Here is a 22,532-nt window from a genome sequence, read left to right as displayed (position 1 = left end):
AATTTAGCCTGACATTTCTCCCCCCCCCCCCCAGTAACGGACTTCCTGAGCATTTTGGACTATCAGGTTCCTGATTAATTCTACTGATTTTCATTCTCTTTCCTTGTACCATTTGGGAAAACAATTGGCATTTGGTGGCTTTTAGTTATAACCAACCGCCAGCATGGAAGCATGCCTTGTAAATCAATGTTTTTTATCCAGTTTTAGAAAAACAAATGTATTGTAAAATAAAATTAACAAATTAGAAACATTGAACATATTATGTTGCTAATTTGGCATAACATTGTATCACCTCAATGAAATAGTAAGTTTAAAAGTTCTTTGCCTTGTGTGTGTGATTTCAGCCAGCCACCAAGCATGTAAAGCTGAAATTGTGCAAGTTAAATGCCGGCAAGATGCGAGTCAACTGTATAACAACTAATTAAAGTAATAATTGACCATCACCATTTCTCAGTTCTCCATTTGTAAGTTGAGAATATGTTCTTATGAGGCTACACTATACTATTTAGCAGCAAGGTCAACTTATAGTCACACCCTATCAGATGCTGGCCCTTTATTGTTTTCTCTGACTGTCAAGGTTTTGGCAAAGCTGTTTCCCTTAAATTCCTTTTAAAATGATGGAGATTGAACCTGACAGCGTGCAGCGGATCATTCATTGTGCTATGGGCTCTCCTCAGACAAGTTAAACAGGTCCAGGCCCCTTACCATCACAGCCCTGAAGCTGACCCAGACTAGAAACCCTACATACAAAGGTGACAGAACACATTTGCCTTGAGCTGCAAAGGCAGTTGCATGCAAATACTTCTATTTATCAGCTTTCAACCTGCAGATGTAGCATTGCAAAAGGGGGTGACTAAATCCCCTTGTGATAGAGAGCCAGTGTGGTGTAGTGGTTAAGAGCGGCAGTCTTGTAATCTGGATAACCAGGTACGCTTCCCCGCTCCTCCACATGCAGCTGCTGGGTGACCTTGGGCCAGTCACACTTCTCTGAAGTCTCTCAGCCCCACTCACCTCACAGAGTGTTTGTTGTGGGGGAGGAAGGGAAAGGAGAATGTTAGCCGCTTTGAGACTCCTTAAAGGGAGTGAAAGGCGGGATATCAAATCCAAACTCTTCTTCTTCTTCTTCTTGTGATAAAAACAAAACAAAAAACCATTACGGTTTTCCACAGATGGAACAAACAGCTAGATATTTGTGCTCTCCTGCAGATGCTCCATTAGCCACTTCATGAATTTAAATTACATTTAAGATACAGAAGTTTGAAATCCAAAGAAGCAATTAGTAACTTTTGATTCATGCTTTTTGCCAGGTGGCTAGATTAAAATCGGATCAATTTTGTTTTCCCCCTTTTTAATCACTTGTTACAGATAAGAATTGTGATGGAGAAGAACCTAGAAGGATATAACTTGCAGGGGGTTGCAAAATCAATACATGCAAAATAGCCAAGCTGATTAGAAGAGTAATTAACTTATTGATTAAAACTTTAACTGTAGGCAGTGAGTCCCTCTTGAATGGTATGGAAAAGAATATCGGAAGTGGGGGTGGCTTCCCTGGGCTTCTGCTATCAAGATATTCAGCAGTACTTTGTGAGCTGAAATTAATTACTGTTTGATTTATTTTCAAAGAAAATGAACATTTGATGTATCTTTGGGCCTTGGTTTGGAAGAACATGCTGCTGGTGTGTGTGTGTGTGTGTGTGTGTGTGTGTGTGTGTGTTTTTGTGTGTTTTAAGACAACACCATTTAATTTTGCAATGTGGTAATGAAGTCTTGCAGGTATGTTATCAACATTTTAGTAGCTTATAGAAATCCTTATTAGCTCACCTAATACACATTTCACTTTGAAGATGGCTTGGGAACTGCAGCTGGTACAGAATGCAGCAATTAAAATGCTTGTGGGTGGCAGGTGATCCTATCGCACCAATTCCTTACTATTTATATTGGCTTCCTGTTCATTTCTAAGCCCAATTTAAAGTGCTGGTTTTGGCCTTTGAGGGCACAAGTGATTGAGGGTGAACCTGTGGCCCTCCAGATATTGTCTGTCATCCCTGACCATTGGCCAAGTTGGCTGCGACTGATAGGACTTGTAGTTCAGCAACACCTGGAGGGTCACAAGTTCATCTTCCCTCCTAAATTGTTTGGACTGGGTTATCTGAAGGACTCTCTGCACCTGTATGAACCTGCCAGAACTTTAAGATTTGCACCAAGGACCTTGCTCTTTCTGGCCCACCAGTTAAATTGGAAAGCTGTTAACCAAGAACAGGGCCTTTTCAGCTGTGACCCTGTATCATTAACATTCGCTTCCTAGAGAAATGCCAAAGGCCCTTAAAGTAATTTTTATTCCAGCCTGTGTCTGTCTAAATTTAGTGTGCTGTTCTTTTAAACCATGTTATTGCTGCTGCTTACAAATTAAGGGGTTGGTGGAGTATTTTATTTGTACAATAGTCGTGATGATGTTTTGTTTTTAACTTTGTGAAAACCACCTTGTGAGGACAGTGTGCCCTAAAGGGTGGCTTAAGAATCTTCTAAATAAATAAATAGCCTCTTGATATTTTTTTTTGGCAAGTTGGTAATGTAGTCTTGTCTGATCTCCCTGTGTCTTTGCAGATTTGAAATAATTTGAATCGATTCAAAATGGCTGCATGAGAGAGATACTATACACAGGGGCTGTGTTGGTCCTGTTTACAATTTGGTGCTTAGTATAATGCTATCAATTCATAAATATTAGCGATCTGTTCATGTCCCTTTGTTGCTCTTCCTGCATACTTGTATTCCACAGCAATTTCTTATGCTAATGGCATATCCTTCCAACATAATATGTGCATATCATCAAATTTGCAGATGACACCAAAGTGGGAGGGGTAACTAATGCCACGGAAGACAGAATCGGGATTCAGTATGACCGTAACAGATTAGAGAACTGTGCCTTCACTAACAAAATGAATTTCAGTAGGGGCAAATGTTAGGCAGGAATAACCAACTGTACAAATATAAGATGTGGGGCACCTGGCTTACTAATAGTACATGTGAAAAGGATCTAGGGGTTTTTAGTGGACCACAAGTTTAACATGAGTCAACAGTGTGATGCAGTGTGATGCAGCAGCAAAAAAGGCTTATGCTATTCTAGGAAGTATTCTAGAAGTATAGTGTCCAGATCAAGGGACATAATAGTGCCACTCCATTCTGCCTTGGTCCGACCACATCTGAAATACTGTGCCCTGTTCTGGGCATCACAATTTATGAAGGATGTTGACAAGCTAGAATGCGTGCAAGAGGAGGGCAACCAAGATGATCAAGGATCTGGATACAGTTTTAATCTGTCTTTGAAAATGTTGTTCAGGAGTACTAGTGGGTGACTAGTACTCTTAAAAAAAAAAAATCAAAATCCTCTACAACCCTTGTGGAAAGAAAGTTATGGGGCAAAATGTACAGATACTGTCTAAGAGATTTCTGTGAAATGAAAGTGAGTGGGATGTGGCCACCTTGACTATTTTTCCTGATAGTGATGAATGTTCCCTGCCGCTATTAAATAGCAACTGCCCCCCTCCGTGTGTGTGTGTAATTAATATTGTGTGAACTCCAAAATCAGGACCAGCAAGGATAAGGTTATTGGGGTGGTTGTCCCTCTGATTTTGTGTTATGCTATGCTTCAGGCTCTAAAACTGTGGCTTAGAGTTGGCTTAATATCCTGTTCTGCTTGCAAACAGTTAAAGCAGCGTTTCCAGATCTGCCCTTAAATGGAAGATAGGGATAAAACCTGAAACCTGGTTTGTTCAGTTGCTTGCACAAAGGAAGGAGCAAAGCAGCAGAAATGAGGCTCTGTGCGCCAACTGCACAACTTGTACATTTTCTGGTTTATTAAACTGAGAAATTAATCACGTGAACCTGCCCAGCGTGTCCTTAACTTGACCTGCCAGTAGAGCCAGTGTGGTGTAGTGGTTAAGAGCGGTAGACTCGTAATCTGGTGAACCGGGTTCGATTCCCTGTTCCTCACATGCAGCTGCTGGGTGACCTTGGGCTAGTCACACTTCTCTGAAGTCACTCAGGCTCACTTACCTCACAGAGTGTTTGTTGTGGGGGAGGAAGGGAAAGGAGGTTGTTAACCACTTTGAGGCTCCTTAGGGTAGTGATAAAGTGAGATATCAAATCCAAACTCCTCTTCCTCCTCCTCCTCCTCCTCCTCCTCATCTTCTCCATCCCCCACTCCAGTTAACATTAAATTTTTTCTTTTCTGTTTTGAAGGCTGGTGGGCTAGCTGGAGTGTGTGTTGACCTGATATTGTTCCCCTTGGATACAGTCAAGACAAGACTGCAGAGTCCTCAAGGATTTAAGAAGGCTGGAGGCTTCCGTGGCATCTATGCTGGTGTTCCTTCCACTGCTGTAGGGTCATTTCCAAATGGTAAGGAGGCCGTTTATATGCTCTGTATTTGTGATCAATGCTGCTGCCTCTTAACTAACTGTTGGCTTGTTTCAGGCCTGAACTTTGCTAGTACTTCTGAAAAATGCTTGAAGGCATCAAGATGGTGTGAAAATGAGGGCCCTTATCTTTTGGATACTATTATCCTTCTCTGAGAGAAATCAGACCAGATAAAATTTTGGATTTATCTAGAACAGTGGTTCTCCAAGTACCCCCCCCTCCAGACCACTTGGGAATTACTGAGCGTCTTGGCAGACCACTTAATTATTATTTTCTTCCACTGTGGGAATTGTAAGGTTCTGTGCTAGATGCTGGATAGTTTTCAGTTGTACGTTTTGCTCCTTTTATTTCTTATACTTGTGTTTTACTGTATTGCATTTTGAATTCCATATAATTCTATGGGATTCAGGTGGTAAGGGTTCTTCACAGACATGCCACAGACCACCTGAATGAATCTTACAGGCTGCTGGTGGTCTGCAGTCCACAGTTTGGGAACCCCTGATCTAGAAGTAATGGTTATAATGACTTCCGGAGGCGGCGCAAAACGGCAATGGCGGTTCTCTTTACTCTGTGAAGAGGGGCTCCGCGAAAAAGGGTCGTCCGCTGCGGCAAAGCGGAGACCCATTAAGAAAAACCACAGGCAGAGCGAGCCTGTGGCCGTGGGACTCGGCGGGCGCCAAAAGCCCCCCCAGAAACGAAGAAGGAACCTCGTAAGGGGCTCCGGAACGTGAAAGGAGGAGCGGCGCTGTGAGTTCATCGCTCTTTTCGTGGAAGCAAAGCCGCGCTGCTGCTGCTGATGAGCGCTGACCTTTCTTCTTGAAAACATCGAAATTGGCTGCAACATACCCGTGAGTAAGGGGAACTAAATATTGGACTAAAATTCTGGAATTTGGCTGAAAACGGGAGGCGAGTAACAGGAAGTCCGTCTCCCGATCTTGCTAACTAGATCAAAGCAACGGCTCAGAAGAGCGCTGAAGCGTCTAAAAGGGATCGTAAAAGCCAAACGAGGGCGCATTGATAGACTTTGTAGTGAAAAGACAAGCGGGAAATCTTTGTAAAATTTGTGGACTTTATTCTTGGAACTTTCTTCCTAATTTTGAGCTATGCGGAGTTAAAAGGGACAACCCAGTTGTCGGACTGTCAGTGTGCAAAAGAGAACTGTCAAACTGCTGATACTGTTATTGGAGTTTAAACTGTTACATAGACTGAGATATTAACGTTTAAACATTGTTGCTGGGACCCTTCTTGACACCTTGTGGCCTTTTTTCAAGAAATAGAAAGCCCGGGGAACCTTCCTTTTGTGCTCTGGAACTACTAAGATTTAATATAGGGAATATAAGAACTTCAATGGCGGAAAAGAGTTCTCTCCTTCCTTGAAACTTTGAAATACCCCCCCCTAGAGGATTGTGGAGACATAGAGGCCTGGGAACTGTACTTTATTGTGACTTTCTGTGGTTAAATTGTTTACACTCTGGACTTGTCTGACTCATGGAATAAAAGAAAATTTGACCTTGAACAGAGGCAGGTGTGGAATGAGTGGCTCAGGGAGAACAAGAGCAGCCAAAGCTAAAGAAAAAGAAAAGAAACCGGTGCAACTTGTTCAAACAACCCTATCTCATCAACGTAGATCATCTGTCCCAACTGTGCTGACAGCACAGGAGGTGGAAGCTGAAGAGCCTGCTGCAGAAGATATGGCAACTGGAGGATCTGAAACAGTCCTGAAACAAATTTTGGAACAACTGGCAATTTTGAATCAAAAAGTGGACAATCAATCATCAAAAATTGATCAAGCTACATCCTCTATTAGTAAATTATCTGATCAGGTTTCCCAGCATACCCAGGCAATTGAGAAACTGCAAGGAGCTACGGCTGAAAATTATAAACTAGCTGTGGAAGCCAGTCAAAAAGCAGAACAGGCGAACAAAAAGGTTGATGAGATTAAGGGGGAAGTAAGGCCTCTGAAAAGACAGGTAGGGGAACAACAAGCCTACCTGTCATTGGTTGAACTGAAAAGTAAGAAAAATAATCTCAGGTTAAGGGCCATCCCAGAACTGGAGGAAGGAAATTTAGAGGGATTCTTGACACTTTTGTTCTCCAAATTCTGGGAGATTGAGGAAGACAAGGATTTCAAAATTGTGACGGCTTTTAGACTGGGAAAATCGATAAAGAAAGATAAGTCCAGAGACTGTTTGGTTATTTTGAGATCAAGAGAGGAAAGAGATAAGATACTAGGCCTACATTTTAAAAAATCTTTGGAGATAGAAGGTAAAAAGGCTGAAATTTACAGAGACATACCCAAACATCTTTTGGATCTTAGGACCACTTATACAGATCTGACCAAACTGCTGAGATATAACGCAATCCCTTATAGGTGGGAGTTTCCGCAAGGACTATCATTTACTTACAAAGGAAGGAAAGTAAGAATTAAAACACCTGAGGACCAGCAGAAGTTCTTACACGACCACGAGGAGGACCTCCAGAAAGGAGCCGCAGCTTCTTGGCCACCACCACCACCGGGACCATCTCCAAAACCTACACCGTCTGGATCTGGACCAGCATTACCACCTCCGGGATCGGAGGGAAACCTAGACACCCCATTGTAGGACCCACCAATTAGACCAGGATGTCTTTGCAGCTTCTCAGTTGGAATATAAATGGCGGAAATTCTCCGGAAAAAAGAAGAAAAGTATTTCATATTTTGAAAAAACAACAATTGGACATTATTTGCCTGCAAGAAACGCATGTGACAAGGCTCCACAGAAAAGTGCTAATTAATAAAAGATTAGGCCAAGAATTTATTTCTTCGGATAAAGTCAAGAAAAGAGGAGTGGTGATATATGCAAAGGAGAGCCTGTCACCGAAATTTCTATTTAAAGATGAACATGGCAAAATTTTGGCGATTGAAATCCAGACACAAGGAGAAAAATTTTTGATATTAGGAATATATGCTCCAAATGAAGGAAAATCGGAATTTTTCAGGAAGCTGCATGAGATTATGCTGGACTATTTAGATTACAACAACATCATTATGTTGGGTGACATGAATGGGGTTGTGTCTGTAAATATGGATAAGTCGCAAAGCGCTAACATAACGAAAGATGGCAGACTACCTAAAACTTTTTTTGAAATAACAGAGAATGTGGACTTAATTGACATATGGAGGGGTAAGAACCCCCTAGGAAAAGAAGGAACTTTTTTTTCTGAAGCTCATCTGACATGGACACGAATCGACCAAATATGGATAACTAGAGGACTGGCACCCAAGACTAGAAAGGTGGAAATCTGCCCAAAAACCTGCTCCGACCATAACGCTTTGAAAATGGAACTGAGACTAAATACAACCGGATCCTTTAGATGGAAAATGAATGACACCTTACTAAGGGACGAGAAGATTGTTAAGAAGGCCCAAAAAACTTTAAAGGACTATTTTGAGATGAATTTAAATACCACTGTGGAAAAAAGAACAATCTGGGACGCAAGTAAAGCAGTCATGAGAGGGTTTCTAATACAACAAAATACGATCAAGAAAAAGCTCTGGAATGAAAAGAAGGAGAAGATATTGGAAAAAATAAGAGATGGAGAGAAAAAATTAAGATCCAGGCCCAAGTCGAAGGAAGTGCTGAGAGAAGTGAAATTTTTCCAAGCACAATATTTGAAATTGATAAATCAAGAGGTGGAATGGAAAATTAAACAAATGAAACAAAGATCTTTTGAATCAGCAAATAAGTGTGGGAAACTGCTATCATGGCAGTTGAAAAAGAGACAAAAACTTAATACAGTTACAAATCTAGAGATTGAAGGGAGAATGGTTCAAAAACCCGAGGAAATCAGAAAGTGCTTCCAGAGATATTTCAAAGAACTTTATTCACAAGGGCCGCAGAAAGATTCGGAGGTGGACCAATTTCTTAAAACTAACGGATTACAGAAAATACCTCAGGAAATGAGAACAACCCTGAATAGTAATATCACACAGCAAGAAATTGAAAGTGCCATTCAGAACCTTCAATTAGGTAAATCTCCAGGCCCCGATGGACTTACCTCCAAATATTATAAGGTTTTGAAGGACTATTTGATACAACCTTTGTTGGAGGTCTGTAACCAGATTATGGAGGGGAGGAAGGCACCGGAAACGTGGAAAGAAGCTTTCATCACATTGATACCTAAACTAGAAACTGAAAAGACCCAGCTTAAGAACTACCGCCCCATCTCACTCCTAAATGTGGATTACAAAATTTTTGCAGACATTTTGGCAAGTAGGTTTAAAAAAGTGCTTAATGAAGTGATCCATAAGGACCAGGCCGGCTTTCTCCCTGGTAGGCATTTGTTTGATAACACAAGAAACATTATTGACATTCTGGAACTTCTACAAACAAATCTTAACACTAGAGCGGTGTTAATCTTTATTGATGCGGAGAAAGCCTTCGACAATATCTCTTGGTTGTTTATGAAGAGAAACTTGGAAGGGATGGGAGTGGGGCGGGGGTTTGAAAATGGAATAGAAGCAATATATTCAGAACAAAAAGCCAAATTGATAGTAAACAATGTGGTGACAGAGGAGTTTAAAATTGAAAAAGGGACACGGCAGGGGTGCCCTCTATCCCCCCTATTGTTTATTTTAGTCCTGGAGGTACTATTGAACATGATTAGAAAGGACCGGTTGGTACAGGGAATTGAGGTCGGAGTGAAACAATATAAATTGAAAGCATTTGCAGATGACCTGGTATTAACACTACAGGAGCCAGTCTCTAGTACTAAAAGAGTGTTAGAATTAATTTCTGACTTTGGTCGGGTGGCGGGATTTAAGCTGAACAAGCAAAAAACTAAGGTTCTAGCAAAAAAATTGACAACTTCAGAAACAGATGAGTTCCTGAAAGAAACAGAATTAAATGTGGTTAAAAAAGTAAAATACCTAGGGGTGTATCTGACCTCCAAAAATCTGAATTTGTTTAAGGATAACTACGAGAAATGTTGGTCAGAAATTAAAAGAGATTTGGAAACATGGTCAAGATTGAAACTTTCCTTGTTGGGCCGAATAGCAACTATAAAGATGAATGTATTGCCGAAAATGTTATTTTTGTTTCAGGCCCTACAGATCGTGGACAAGGTGGAATGTTTTGGAAAGTGGCAGAAGGATATTTCCAAGTTTGTTTGGCAGGGCAAAAAGCCCCGAATAAAGTTTAAAATATTAACTGATGCGAAAGAAAGAGGGGGATTTGCCCTGCCAGACTTGAGGTTATATTATGAATCCGCAGCCTTCTGCTGGTTGAAAGACTGGATTTTACTGGAAAACACTGATGTCCTAGATCTGGAAGGGTTTGACAATGCTTTTGGGTGGCATGCGTATTTGTGGTATGACAAGGTTAAAGTGCACAAATTGTTTAAAAACCACATTGTCAGAAGAGCAATTTTGATGGTCTGGACAAAATATAAAGACTTATTGGAGAGTAAGACTCCGAGGTGGCTCTCACCGTTGGAGGCCAAGGCACGTAAGAGACTTAACATGGAGGCCAATTGGCCTAAATATGGGGAAATAATTGAAAAAATTGGAGACAATTGGAGGTTGCAGAGCTTGGAAAAGCTAAAAAACAAGGTGCGAGATTGGTTGCACTATGCACAAATTCAAGAGGTTTTTAAAGTGGATAAAAAGGTTGGATTCCAGGTGGAAAAATCGAAACTAGAGACAGAACTGTTAGAGCCAAAAAATAAACTACTTTCGAGAATGTATAACTTGCTGCTTAAATGGAATACTCAGGATGAGACAGTCAAATCCGCCATGATAAAGTGGGCGCAGGATTTGGGGCATAACATTATGTTTGAAGACTGGGAAAGGTTATGGAACACCGGAATGAAATTTACGGCATGTAGTGCCTTGAAGGAAAACATTATGAAAATGATATACCGGTGGTACATGACCCCAGTCAAGCTTGCTAAAATATATCACCTGTCTGATAATAAATGTTGGAAATGTAAAGAGGCGGAAGGGACATTTTTTCACCTCTGGTGGACCTGCCCGAAAGTGAAGGCCTTTTGGGAGATGATTCATAATGAACTAAAAAAGGTACTTAGATTTACCTTACCTAAGAAACCGGAGGCCTTCCTCCTGGGCATGGTGGACCAGAGAGTGTTTAAGAAAGATAGAACTTTTTTTATGTACGCCACTACAGCAGCAAGGATCCTGATTGCAAAGCATTGGAAGACACAAGATCTACCCACACTGGAGGAATGGCACACGCAGTTGATGGACTATATGGAACTGGCTGAAATGACTGGCAGAATCCGAGACTTGGGAGAAGAAACAATTGAGGAGGACTGGAAAAAATTTAAGGACTATTTGAAAAAACATTATAAGCTGTATGAATGTTAAAAAATGCACCTTTTAGGAAATTCTAGCTTCAGCAATGTTAAACTAAAGAAATGGAAATTAAGGTACAAGAAGTCAGAGGTAGAATAATGAAACAACTTTATTGTGTTTAAATGAAAATGTACATGATTTGGGTTATAACACATTTGAAATTGGGTAACATGATAAAATGAAGGATACAACAAGTATTGAAACAAGTTAACAAATTGCTGATGTTCTGTATTACAGAGAATGCAGGGTTGGGAGGATGTGGGGAAGTCCAGTAGATTTGGAAAAAAGAACATGAAAATTTGTAACCTTTCTATTTTATCCTTATAATCTGTTCTCTATTCTTTTTTCTGTATTTTATAAACTCAATAAAAAATATTATTAAAAAAATAGAAGTAATGGTTATAATAATAATAATAGGTAACACGTTTACAAGTGATGAAATGGCTGTAATCCTTGCAACAACCCAGAGGCAAGTCAGTATAATTGTCTCCATATTGCAGGTGATGGTGTAGTTGGGCACTGAGGCTTAAAGAGTGGATTCTTAAGACCGCCTTGCAAGTTCATGGCCTAGTGGAGATTCAGACCAGGCACACCCTCATTGTAGCTCAGCCCCTTAACTGCTATGGGCCGGATTCAACTGCTGTATTTTTTGCTCTATAAGACTCACTTTTTCCCACCTAAAAAGTAAGGGGAATTGTGTGTGCTTCTTATGGAGCGAATGCAGGCTGTGCAGCTATCCCAGAAGCCAGAACAGCAAGAGGGATTGCTGCTTTCACTGCGCAGCAATCCCTCTTTGCTGTTCTGGCTTCTGAGATTCAGAATATATTTTTTCTTTTTTTCCTCCTCCAAAAACTAGGTGCGTCTTGTGGTCTGGTGCGTCTTATTGAGCGAAAAATTCGGTAACTGGTTCTCCCCTGAATGCCCCGCCCCTCCAGTTGACTCAGAGCCTGGGTTTGGAGAACAACCAGAACAGCGCAGGGAGAGGAGAGTTTGCTTCGTCAGTGCTAGCCCTTCTGCCCACACTGACAGAGCAGTCTCCTCTGTTGCTTCGTTGAATTCCCTCTGTTTCACATTTAGCCCAGTATTGTCTACTCTGTGGTTTTGCTTTTTAAAACCATAATTTTGCTGTGTTCAAATGCTGGGAGTCCACACTGCAGTTACAAATTTGCTGTTGCTGCTTCCCCAGCTCATATCACTAGAACATGGCTTGGTGTTACATTTGAATAGGCTTGCTATAACTGTTGAATGAAGTTAAAGAAGCAGGGTCAAGCAGTACCCTTACTCTTTCTGAGCACTTTCAGCTTGACTTCTGCTGGTGGATGTTATTGAAAGTTTACGGAAGCATCCTCGGGCACCTTCAAACCTTCCCAGCCCTTCATAAGATGATATGAAAATTTTCTCTTCTCCATCGTCTCTGCTCTTATCTCCTTTTGGAGATGATAAGCATCTTTTGATTAGCAACAGAGGGCGACAGACGGAGGAGCCCTGTCACACAATTAAAAACTCTTCCTCTTGGCAAAGTTCACTCCTTTTGTTCTGTACCATTTGCATTTTTACAGCACAATCCTGTGCACATCGACTCAGAAGTTCAATTCAGTTGAGCTCAGTCGGACTTACGCACAGGTTGTTGTGTAAATGGATTACAGTGTTACATTCTGAATTGCTTTCCGTTTATTGGGATGCAGCAAGAGTTAGATATTTTAAATGGCCTTTGATTGGACAGAAGGCAGATTTTTAGACCCTTTTCCATGCATAATACTGTATTCACTTGAATCTAATGTGCACCTTTTCTGGCCAAATTACGTTGTGAAAATTAAGGTGCACATTGGATTTGATGTTGCATTGCTTGTTTGTTTAGTCGTTTAGTCGTGTCCGACTCTTCGTGACCCCATGGACCAGAGCACACCAGGCACTCCTGTCTTCCACTGCCTCCCGCAGTTTGGTCAGACTCATGTTGCATTAGACTCAAGTAAATATGCTACTGCTGTGGTTTCAACCTCTAACTTTACTTTTATGCCACCATTTGGGTATTTTGGATTTGTGGCTTTTTAAGGAAAAGGGAGGTGGGACGTGGGTGGCACTGTGGGTTAAACCACCGAGCCTCTTGGGCTTGCCGATAAGATGGTCGGCGGTTCGAATCCCCACGTGGGGGTGAGCTCCCATTGCTCGGTCCCTGCTCCTGCCAACCTAGCAGTTTAAAAGCACGTCAAAGTGCAAGTAGATAAATAGGTACCACTCCGGCGGGAAGGTAAACGCGTTTCTGTGTGCTGCTCTGGTTTGCCAGATGCGGCTTAGTCATGCTGGCCACATGACCCGGAAGCTGTACGCCGGCTTCCTCGCCCAGTAAAGTGAGATGAGCGCCACAACCCCAGAGTCGGTCACGACTGGACCTAATGGTCAGGGGTCCCTTTACCTTTACCTTTTAAGTAAAAGGGAATATTTACAATAAAAGGTGACTAGAGTTGGTGTTTCTGAACACCTGGAAGTCCGACTTGAATGTTGAATTACTCATTCATGTACAGTCTGCAGTCTAATTCCCCACCTTTCTTTTAAATCTTCATTGAGTTTGCAGTGTTTGGGTTCCAAGTTGTTTGAGTACCAAGGCGTTTGAGAACCAAGGTACCACTGTAGGTTTTTTTCTAGCACTGCTAGAAGGCCACTGCCTTCTACTTGCTTCTGGAGATTTTCATTCTGAATGATGTGCGGTGGGGCAGGGATTTTGTCTGGATACTTGCCTTGGGCGAGATGCTAGGAGATCTTCACCTTATAGCACTTGAAGTGTAGTTGACGTTGCACCCACAGTTGCATGTGCTATCGGAGGGGACCCCTGAGTAGCTTAACGGACACTCTGTCTTCTGTTTCAGCTGCTGCCTTTTTTGCCACCTACGAGTTTACAAAAGCCACGCTCCGCAAAGATGCCTCTCCATATTTATCTCCTCTCACGCACATGCTGGCCGCTTCCTTGGGAGAAGTAGTAAGTAGAAGTTTGAATCTGTTTTTCACAAGAGGGGGATGGGGGAGAGTGCGCAGATGCATGCCTGACTGAGGGGGTCATTTTACAAGGGATTTCTGCCACCATTGGCTGCCTAGTATAGGCTTTGGAAGGAAAACGAACCCATTGGTAGCATTGATCTATATCCAGAGGGACAAGATGCCTAAGTATCAAGAGGTCTAAAGCAGGGCAGGTTCAGTTTCTGGAGTGTTTATATCCTGCCAGTTAACGGAAGATCTTGAGGCAGCTTTAAAATATATTTAAAATGCAATAAAATACACAAGAGTTACTATGCTGGGGGGGGGGGGGAGATTCTATGTACTGTACTTTTCCATGAATAATACTAGGTATTTTTCTTTAAAAATCATTCTAAAAAATGGTGGTCATCTTATACATGGGTAGTACATAGGGTGGATGTTTGATTGGTTGCTGCCGCAGCTGTTAGTATCTATTGTGCGTGTTCTTGGTTGCTGCATAAGTGGGTGGTGTTGATTGGCTGACGACTGGGCGGGCGATTGGCAGCTTCTGCCAGTGAGGGGACAGACGAGAGGTGGATTTTGTGATGTATGTGGGTGAGTGCCATCTCCCCCCGTTTGTGCCATCTCCCCCCGTTTTCTTAAATTTGAGCCCCCCAAAATGGGGCGTCTTATACATGGGGGTGTCTTATATACAGAAAAGTGTGGTACAGTTTTGCCCTGGTTCTCTGCTGGCCTGAAAGTTTTAGCAATTGGTTTGCGTCGAAGTCCTCCTGGGCCAGGACTTTGTCATGCTGCTGCTGCTGTCCTTCACAGCCTCTGGCGGTAGATGCAGGAGACACTTGTGGCCTCCCCTCCAGGGAAACATTGCAGCTATGCATCCGTTGCTTTCCACTGAGCCCTTCAGAAAGAGTTGCAGTGTCTCAGATGCACCATGTTCTTTCTAGCGGGGCGGGGCGGGGCGGGGCGGGGATGGAGTTTGCAGCTACAGTGGTACCTCAGGTTACATACGCTTCAGGTTACATACGCTTCAGGTTACAGACTCTGCTAACCCAGAAATAGTGCTTCAGGTTAAGAACTTTGCGTCAGGATGAGAACAGAAATCGTGGGGCGGCAGTGCAGCAGCAGCGGGAGGCCCCATTAGCTAAAGTGGTATCTCAGGTTAAGAACAGTTTCAGGTTAAGAATGGATCTCCAAAACGAATTAAGTTCTTAACCTGAGGTACCATTGTGCTTTGCTATTTGAGGCTTCAGGATCCCATTACTTCTTAAGGGAAGCATATTCTATAGAGACCTCCTTTAGAACATCAGTTACGTTTCAGGGCAACGGTCTCCCTGTTAATGCAGCACTGTGCAGAAGCCTTCTAAAATGCGTATGTTTGTATGTGGCGGTTTTAACACGTCCTTCTTTCTTTCTTCTTCTTTTTGATAAGAAGCCAGGCTGCAAAATACTTGAATTTGGAGTTTGGTTCAGTTTCCTCAGAGGTGAGGCAAATGAGGGGGAGAACCATTCCCCTCCTCCTCACTCCCTATCGATTCTTACTTGATTGATCCCTCCCCTCTTTTGGCGTGTCCCAAATTGCAGGCAAAATGGTGAAAGTTGTAATTATAGTTTTATTGATTAGTCATTAGGTTTTTAATCAAGCTGTAACCACTGGGAAAGGCTATTATTTCGAGATCCCTCCAAATGTCTTAATTGCTTGGTTGCAACCAGCGGCTCTGCAAGGAATGAGCCAGAAGCACAAGTAATAATAATAATAATAATAATAATAATAATAATAATAATAATTTATTTACTTATTTATACCCCGCCCATCTGGCTGGGTTTCCCCAGCCACTCTGGGCAGCTCCCAATTGAATATGAAAAACACAATACAGCATTAAACATTAAAAACTTCCCTAAACAGGGCTGTTGTGTGCCAGAATCGCGAAGGCGCCTCTCTTAGCATCTTCTGGCCAGCTGAGCAATTGCCAAATTGCTGCCCTTCTCTAGAATGCAGTGCTGATTAGGAGATTATTGTGTCTGCCGTTTCTTCTGGATTCCTAGGCACCTTTGGGGGAAGTGATTTTCTATCCTGTGGCAAACAGGGGCGTGCCCCTGCAGGAGAGCCGCCTCTGCAAAATTGGTCGTTGCTGCTACCTCCGTTATCTCCCCAGCTTTGAAGCTGGAGGCGTTTCAGAGCCATGGGATTTCATGTGAGTAGGGAAGCAACGCTCTTGAATCCTATTGGTTACCACCGGCTGGTTGTTGTTTTCATGCTCTTTTGCTTTACAAGTGCAGAGCTGGCTAGGTAGATGCACTGAGAGACAACTCCAGATCTGTGCAGGGCACCAGCTTTCGGCTCCTGATTCTAAGTGTTTTTCTTGAGGGTTCTGACAAAAGAATGGAGAACTAGTGGGCTGCATGCAAAATAACACAAGCGGTAGATTCTAACTGGAGTAATAGATTCATAGAATTGTAGAGTTGGAAGGGACATTCTAGCACAACCCCCTGCAATGCAGGGATTTTTTGGAGAGGGTTAGGGAAATATTTGGGATAATAATAATAATAATAATAATAATAATAATAATAATAATAATAATAATTTACTATTTATACCCCGCCCATCTGCCTGGGCCTCCCCAGCCACTCTGGGCGGCTTCCAACAAAATATTAAAATAGAATAGTCCTTCAGATATTAAAAGCTTCCCTAAACAGAGCTGCCTTCAGATGTCTCCTAAAAGTCTGGTAGTTGTTTTTTCCTTTGACATCTGGTGGGAGGGTGTTCCACAGGGCAGCTGCCACTACCAAGAAGGCCCTCTACCTGGTTCCCTGTAACTTAGCTTCTCGCAGTGAGGGAACTGCCAGAAGGCCCTCAGCACTGGACCTCAGGGTCCATCTTGATGTCATTAAGAATCAGGATGGCTTCAGAATTGTACAGACATGTGGTTTATACACTTATGTATGTGTGTTCTTCTTGTGCACTTATGAACATTTATTCTATATTTGAGACCTAAGAATTCTTATAACAATGGCACCAATCTTTCTAGAAGGGTACAACTTCACAGGAGGGAGCGGGTGGCGCTGTGGTCTAAACCACTGAGCCTCTTGGGCTTGCTGATCAGAAGGCCGGCAGTTCGAATCCGTGTAGCAGAGTGAGCTCCCATTGTTCTGTCTGTTGGGATACTGCCAGGGAGATAAAGCCCATCATGGCCCCATGTCGTCTCCGGACGTCCATCAATCTCCCGTAGACACGCAGTATCAGCAATTAGCGACACGAGCTCCAGAAAATAGCTTGCCACATTCCAGAACTGATGCACGCTCTATCAGCAGAATCCACACAGTGAAAGTTGCACGCATGAGAGCATTATTGAGAAGTTTATTCAGCGTTGGTCCCTGCCCCTGCCAACCTAGCAGTTCGAAAACATGCCTGCACAAGTAGATAAATAGGTACCGCTGTGGCGGGAAGGTAAACAGCGTTTCCGTGCGCTCTGGCACTCACCACGGTGCCCCTTTGTGCCAGAAGCGGTTTAGTCATGCTGGCCACATGACCCGGAACGCTGTCTTTCTTTTTTTTTTTTTTGAAACTTATAAAATACTTTATTTAAGAAAGATACACATATACACAGATCCAAAAAAGTAATATACATATCTAGATCAAAAAAAGAAATAGGAAATAAAAAGAAGAAAAGAAAAATAAGAGCAAACAACAAGAATACAAGCCAGAAAGAAGAAAAAGAAACTTTGACATTTACACTTACACATAGTCGACTTCCATTCACCTCGGCTTAGGATTATATACTCTCATATATCTTCTGCAGTTATTCTTACTATAGCTCTAAACGTCGTAGGATTTAATTATCGTCTACTGTTAGGTTCTTAATTCCAAGATTGTTCTCGATATAGTTTAGAAATTTAGTCCAATCATCTTTTAATTTTACGGTATTATAATGCCTAATGCTTTGTGTTAATCTCGCCAATTCTATGTATTGAAATAACCTCACCTGCCACTCTCCAATCGTGGGTATATCGGGGGATTTCCATTTTTTTGCTATTAAGATCCTCGCCGCGGCTGTAGCATATTGGAAGAAGGTCTGATCTGTATTTTTTATTTCCTCGCCAATCATGCCTAAGAGGAACACCTCGGGTATCTTGGGGAAATTGTACTTCAAAATTTTCTTTAACTCCTCATAGATTTGTCCCCAAAACCTCTTCACCACATCACAGGTCCACCAGATATGGAAGAAGGTCCCTACTTTATCTTTACACCTCCAGCAAGTATTGTCTACAGTTCTATACATCTTCCTTAATTTTGCCGGGGTCAGGTACCATCGGTACATCATTTTATCCAAGTTCTCACATAGGGCTGCACATGCTGTAAACTTCATGCCCTTCTTCCAGAGGATCTGCCATTTATCGTATCCTACCTCGTGCCCTAAATCTCTAACCCATTTGACCATAACTCCTTTCACCACATCCTCTTTAGTGTCCCATTCCAATAGTTGTTTATACATTTTGGAAAGGAGTTTATTATCGCTTTCTAAAATTTCCACTTGAAATCTAGACTTTTTTTCACCCATTCCCAGTTTCTTGTGTTCACACCACAGTGCGTTAATTTGGTGAAAGTGTAGCCACTCCTTAATCCTACCTTTCAACTCATCGTATGTTCTTAACTTCCACCCTTCTTCTGTTTTAACTAACAGATCCTCATACGTCCACCTTTCACCTGTCATGTTTAATTTCTTTATTTTGATGATATCAACTGGGGAGAGCCACCAGGGGATACTTTTTTCAATCAATTTTTTATTCTTATTCCAGACTTCAAGTAGAGATCCTCTGATTATGTGGTTGGAAAAGCCTCTATGCACCCTGCCCTTCTCCTGCCATAGATAGGCATGCCAACCAAACCTTATATCGAAACCTTCCAGATCTAATAGGTCTGTATCCCTTAAGGTGGCCCAGTCCTTTATCCAGCATAGGCAGGCTGCCTCATAATAGAGTCTTATATTCGGGACTGCAAAGCCACCTCTCTCTCTTGAGTCTGTAAGATATTTAAACTTAACTCTAGCTTTTTTCCCCTGCCATATAAATTTGGCCAAAATCTTTTGCCAATTCTTAAAGCAAGTGGTACCTTTGATAACTGGGATGTTCTGAAACAAAAATAACAGTCTCGGTAGGATACACATCTTAATCGCTGCCATCCTCCCTGTCCATGATAGTTTCAATCTGTGCCAGGTGTCCATGTCTTTCTTAATTTCTTGCCATATCTTATTATAATTATCTTCCACCAGGTTAATATTTTTCGGGGATAGCCAAATTCCCCAGTATTTCACTTTATTCACAACTTTAATATCAATCTTTTGTTCCAACCGAATTTTCTCCTGTTCAGCCAAATTCTTTATTAAAATTTTTGGTTTTTTCCTATTTAATTTAAATCCAGACAGTTTACCGAAATCTTCCAAAAGTTCTACTGCTCTGCTGATACTATCTGCTGGGTTCCCTAAGGATAGGACCAGATCGTCGGCATAGGCCTTTAATTTATATTCTTTCTCCCCAACTCTTATTCCCCTTACATTTGATGTCTCCCTTATTTTATTTGCAACTGTTTCTAAAACCATAATAAATAACAAGGGTGACAAAGGGCATCCCTGCCTTGTACCTTTCATAATCGGAAAGGGTTTGGACAAATTATTATTAATAATCAGCCTGGCCTGTTGCCCTGAATAAATTGCCTTAATGCCTTTCATATAGGAACCTTCTATTCCTGCCTTTTCCAGTCCCTGTAGTAAAAATTCCCAGGATACGTTATCGAAGGCTTTTTCTGCATCGATAAAGATCAGGGCCGCTGGTACATCTGGCCTCACCTCCAAATACTCAATGATATTTAAAATGTGACGGACATTATCTTTCTGTTGTCTTCCGGGGAGGAATCCTGCTTGGTCTTTATGGATATATTTCTTTAGATGTTTCTTAAGCCTATTTGCCATGATGTATGCAAAGATCTTGTAATCACCATTCAATAATGAAATTGGCCTATAGTTTTTTATATCTGTTTTTTCATTTTCAGTTTTTGGTATTAAAGTAATATATGCTTCTTTCCAAGATCCAGGAATCCTCCCCTCTTGAAAAATATTATTAATGACGTCCGTAAGCACAGGCGCTAGTAGTTCTACCAGCATTTTATAGTATTTTGAGGGCAGACCATCCGGTCCAGGGGCTTTTCCGTTCTTCATCTTACTAATAGCCTCCTTAATCTCATCTACTGTAACCTCCTTATTCAATTGTGCACAGTCCTCTTCTGTAAAATATTTCCCTCCACATTGATCCAGATAATTTTTTATTTCTAAGCTATCCTCTTCTCCTCTTTCGTACAACTTTTCGAAAAAATTGATGAACCTGTTTTCTATTTCACCTGGGTCTTCTATGATATTATCCTCCACTACTAATTTGTTAATCACATTTTGCTTCTTTCTTTTTCTTAACTGCCACGCAAGTAACTTCCCCATTTTGTTTGCCGATTCGAAATATTTCTGTCTCGTAAATTTAATTCTCCATTCTATCTCTTGATTTAATATAGCTGAATATTGGGACTGCAGCACTTTCGTAGCTCGGTTACTCTCTTCATCTGTCGGATTTATAGTCAATTTTCTTTCACAGTTTCTCAGTTGGGCAAGAATATCTTCCTTCTTTTTTTCCCTTAGCTTCCTTCTATAACTGTTTTGTTGTATTAGGAAGCCCCTTAATACCGCCTTACTGGCATCCCATACTGTCTCTATAGGGGTGTCTTTATTCAAATTTAACTCAAAATAATCTTTCAGGGTACCTTTAGCCTTTTCCACCACTTCTTCAATTTCAAATAAATATTCATTCATCCTCCACCTATACTGTCCTTTTAATTCATTTTTTATTTCCAAAACCAAGGGGCAGTGATCAGAGAGTGTCCTGGGTTGTATTTCACATCTCTTTGCTCTCCACGAAAAAGCCCTTGTCACCCATATCTGATCAATCCTGCCCCAGCTCTGGTGAGGTTCAGAGTAATGGGTGAGCTGTTTAGCAGTGGGATTTTTATGCCTCCAAATGTCAATTAGATCTAAATTTTCCTCTAAGTTGCTAAAGGATTTCGGGAGTTTCCCCCGGTTTATTTTCCCCTGTTTTTCACTTCTGTCCATACCCGGAACTGGCACAGCATTCATATCTCCAAGCAGGATTAATTTATAAGGATCAAGTTCCAACAATATACTTTCAAGTTTCTCAAAAAACTCTGCTCTGTTTGTGTTCGGGGCGTAAACTGTCACTACATTAATCTTTTCCCCCCGGAAGTTTAGTTGAATCCCCAATATTCTGCCTTCCTCGTCTTTACAGATTTGTACAGGCTCCCACTTTTCTTTAACATAAATCGCCACTCCTTTTTTCTTATTTACCCCCGAATTGATAAATTCTACTCCCAGTTTTTTATTCACCAAGATGTGTCTATGTTTCTTGGCTATGTGTGTTTCCTGGAAACAGATTACATCGTATTTCTTGTTTTTCAAAGCTTTCTCAATTTTATTCCTTTTAGCTTTCTCGTTCAACCCGTTCACGTTCCATGATAAACATTTTAAAATATCCGCTATTGTTTACTTTTTGTCGGTTACTTTGCCTCTAACCGAGGTCTCAAATTAAAATCTAACGCCTTTGTTTCCTGGGAGCTCCTCCTCTTCTGCCGCCCCTTCTCCCACTACGGCCTCATCTTCTTCATCTCCTGATTCCATCATCCTCTCTCCTGATTCCATCATCCTCTCTCCCTTCCCCTCCTCTTTCTCCTGTCCCTTCCTTCTCTCCTCCTCCTCGTCCTCTTCTCTACCCCTTGCTTTATATTCTGCCTTTCCCAGCTCTCTTTCATACCTTCTCATAAACTTCTCCACCTCCTGTATTTCCGTCAGTCTGAATTTTTTATCTTTATAGAAGAAAGCGATCCCTTCTGGGAACTCCCATCTAAATTGTATTCCGTTTCTCTTTAAAACGGCTACCACTTGCCTATATCCTTCTCTTTTTCGTAACAACCTAATTGGTATTTCTTTATAAATAATAATAGGCCTTCCCTCGATTCTTAATTTGTTACGGTAGCTCGTCCTTAAGATTAAATTTCTCATTTCCAGTGAGTTAAATATCACCAGACAATCCCCCAGAAATTTGTTGTTTTTTAAATGCTGGGGTCTTGACATTCTAAATGCATTCTCTATTGTGAGAGCTATCTCTTCTTCTTTTAAACCCAGCCATTTGGAGAGTTCCTTAATCATTTTCCTTCTTATATCCTCATTTCTTTCCTCTGCCACTCCCCTAAATTTTAGATGAAGCTGTTTTTGCCGCATATCTGCCATGGCTAGATTGTCCCAGATCCTATCTTGTGATTTATTTAGCTCTCTTAACTCTTCTTTCATCTTCCCTGTCTCTTTTTTCTGTTCTCTCATCTCTTTCTGTAATTTTTTATTAGATTCCTCAATTATTTTAGATTTTGCAGAAAGATCTTGAATCTTAGTTGAGAGTTCTCCAACTGCTCCTTCTATTTTTTTGTCAATCATCTCTTGTATCTCCCCTAATTTACTTTCCATGTATAATTCATTTTGCTTAAATTCTTCCTTTATTTTTGCCCACAGATTGTCCAGGTCTTTAATTTCTTCCTGACGGGATGTCTTCCTTTCCCCCGGGGTCCCGCCCACTTTCTTCCCATTCTTCCCCATCATTATCAAATTGTCCAATCTCCCCCTCCGCTAACTGACTACTTTACCCTTTTCTTTCTTCCTTCCCTCTTAAAACTCCCGATTATACATAGAAATAAAC

At 41.5% G+C, this 22,532-nt stretch overlaps 1 protein-coding gene and 1 long non-coding RNA gene across 5 annotated transcripts in view; both read left to right on the top strand.

Moving 5' to 3' along the window:
- LOC310838267 overlaps positions 1 to 22,532 on the top strand; it is a 466,315-nt gene that overhangs the window by 85,990 nt on the left and 357,793 nt on the right. The window lies entirely within an intron of this gene.
- The window catches only part of SLC25A26 (solute carrier family 25 member 26), a 144,340-nt gene that overhangs the window by 1,606 nt on the left and 120,202 nt on the right, over positions 1 to 22,532 (top strand). For all 4 annotated transcript variants that reach the window (XR_014560647.1, XM_083725202.1, XM_083725204.1 and 1 more), the window contains exons 2-3: positions 4,240 to 4,396; positions 13,631 to 13,740. Coding sequence is in view for 3 of the 4 variants with exons in the window: in XM_083725202.1 (XP_083581328.1) it covers positions 4,240 to 4,396; positions 13,631 to 13,740 (267 nt within the window). In the remaining variant the exon portion in view is untranslated. The remainder of the gene's footprint in view (positions 1 to 4,239; positions 4,397 to 13,630; positions 13,741 to 22,532) is intronic.

This window comes from Podarcis gaigeae (assembly GCF_964106915.1).
Source record: "Podarcis gaigeae genome assembly, chromosome: 2".
Lineage (NCBI taxonomy): Eukaryota > Metazoa > Chordata > Lepidosauria > Squamata > Lacertidae > Podarcis > Podarcis gaigeae.
The sequence above is the reverse complement of the archived record's forward strand: the minus strand, read 5'-3'. Positions and strand labels throughout refer to the sequence as shown.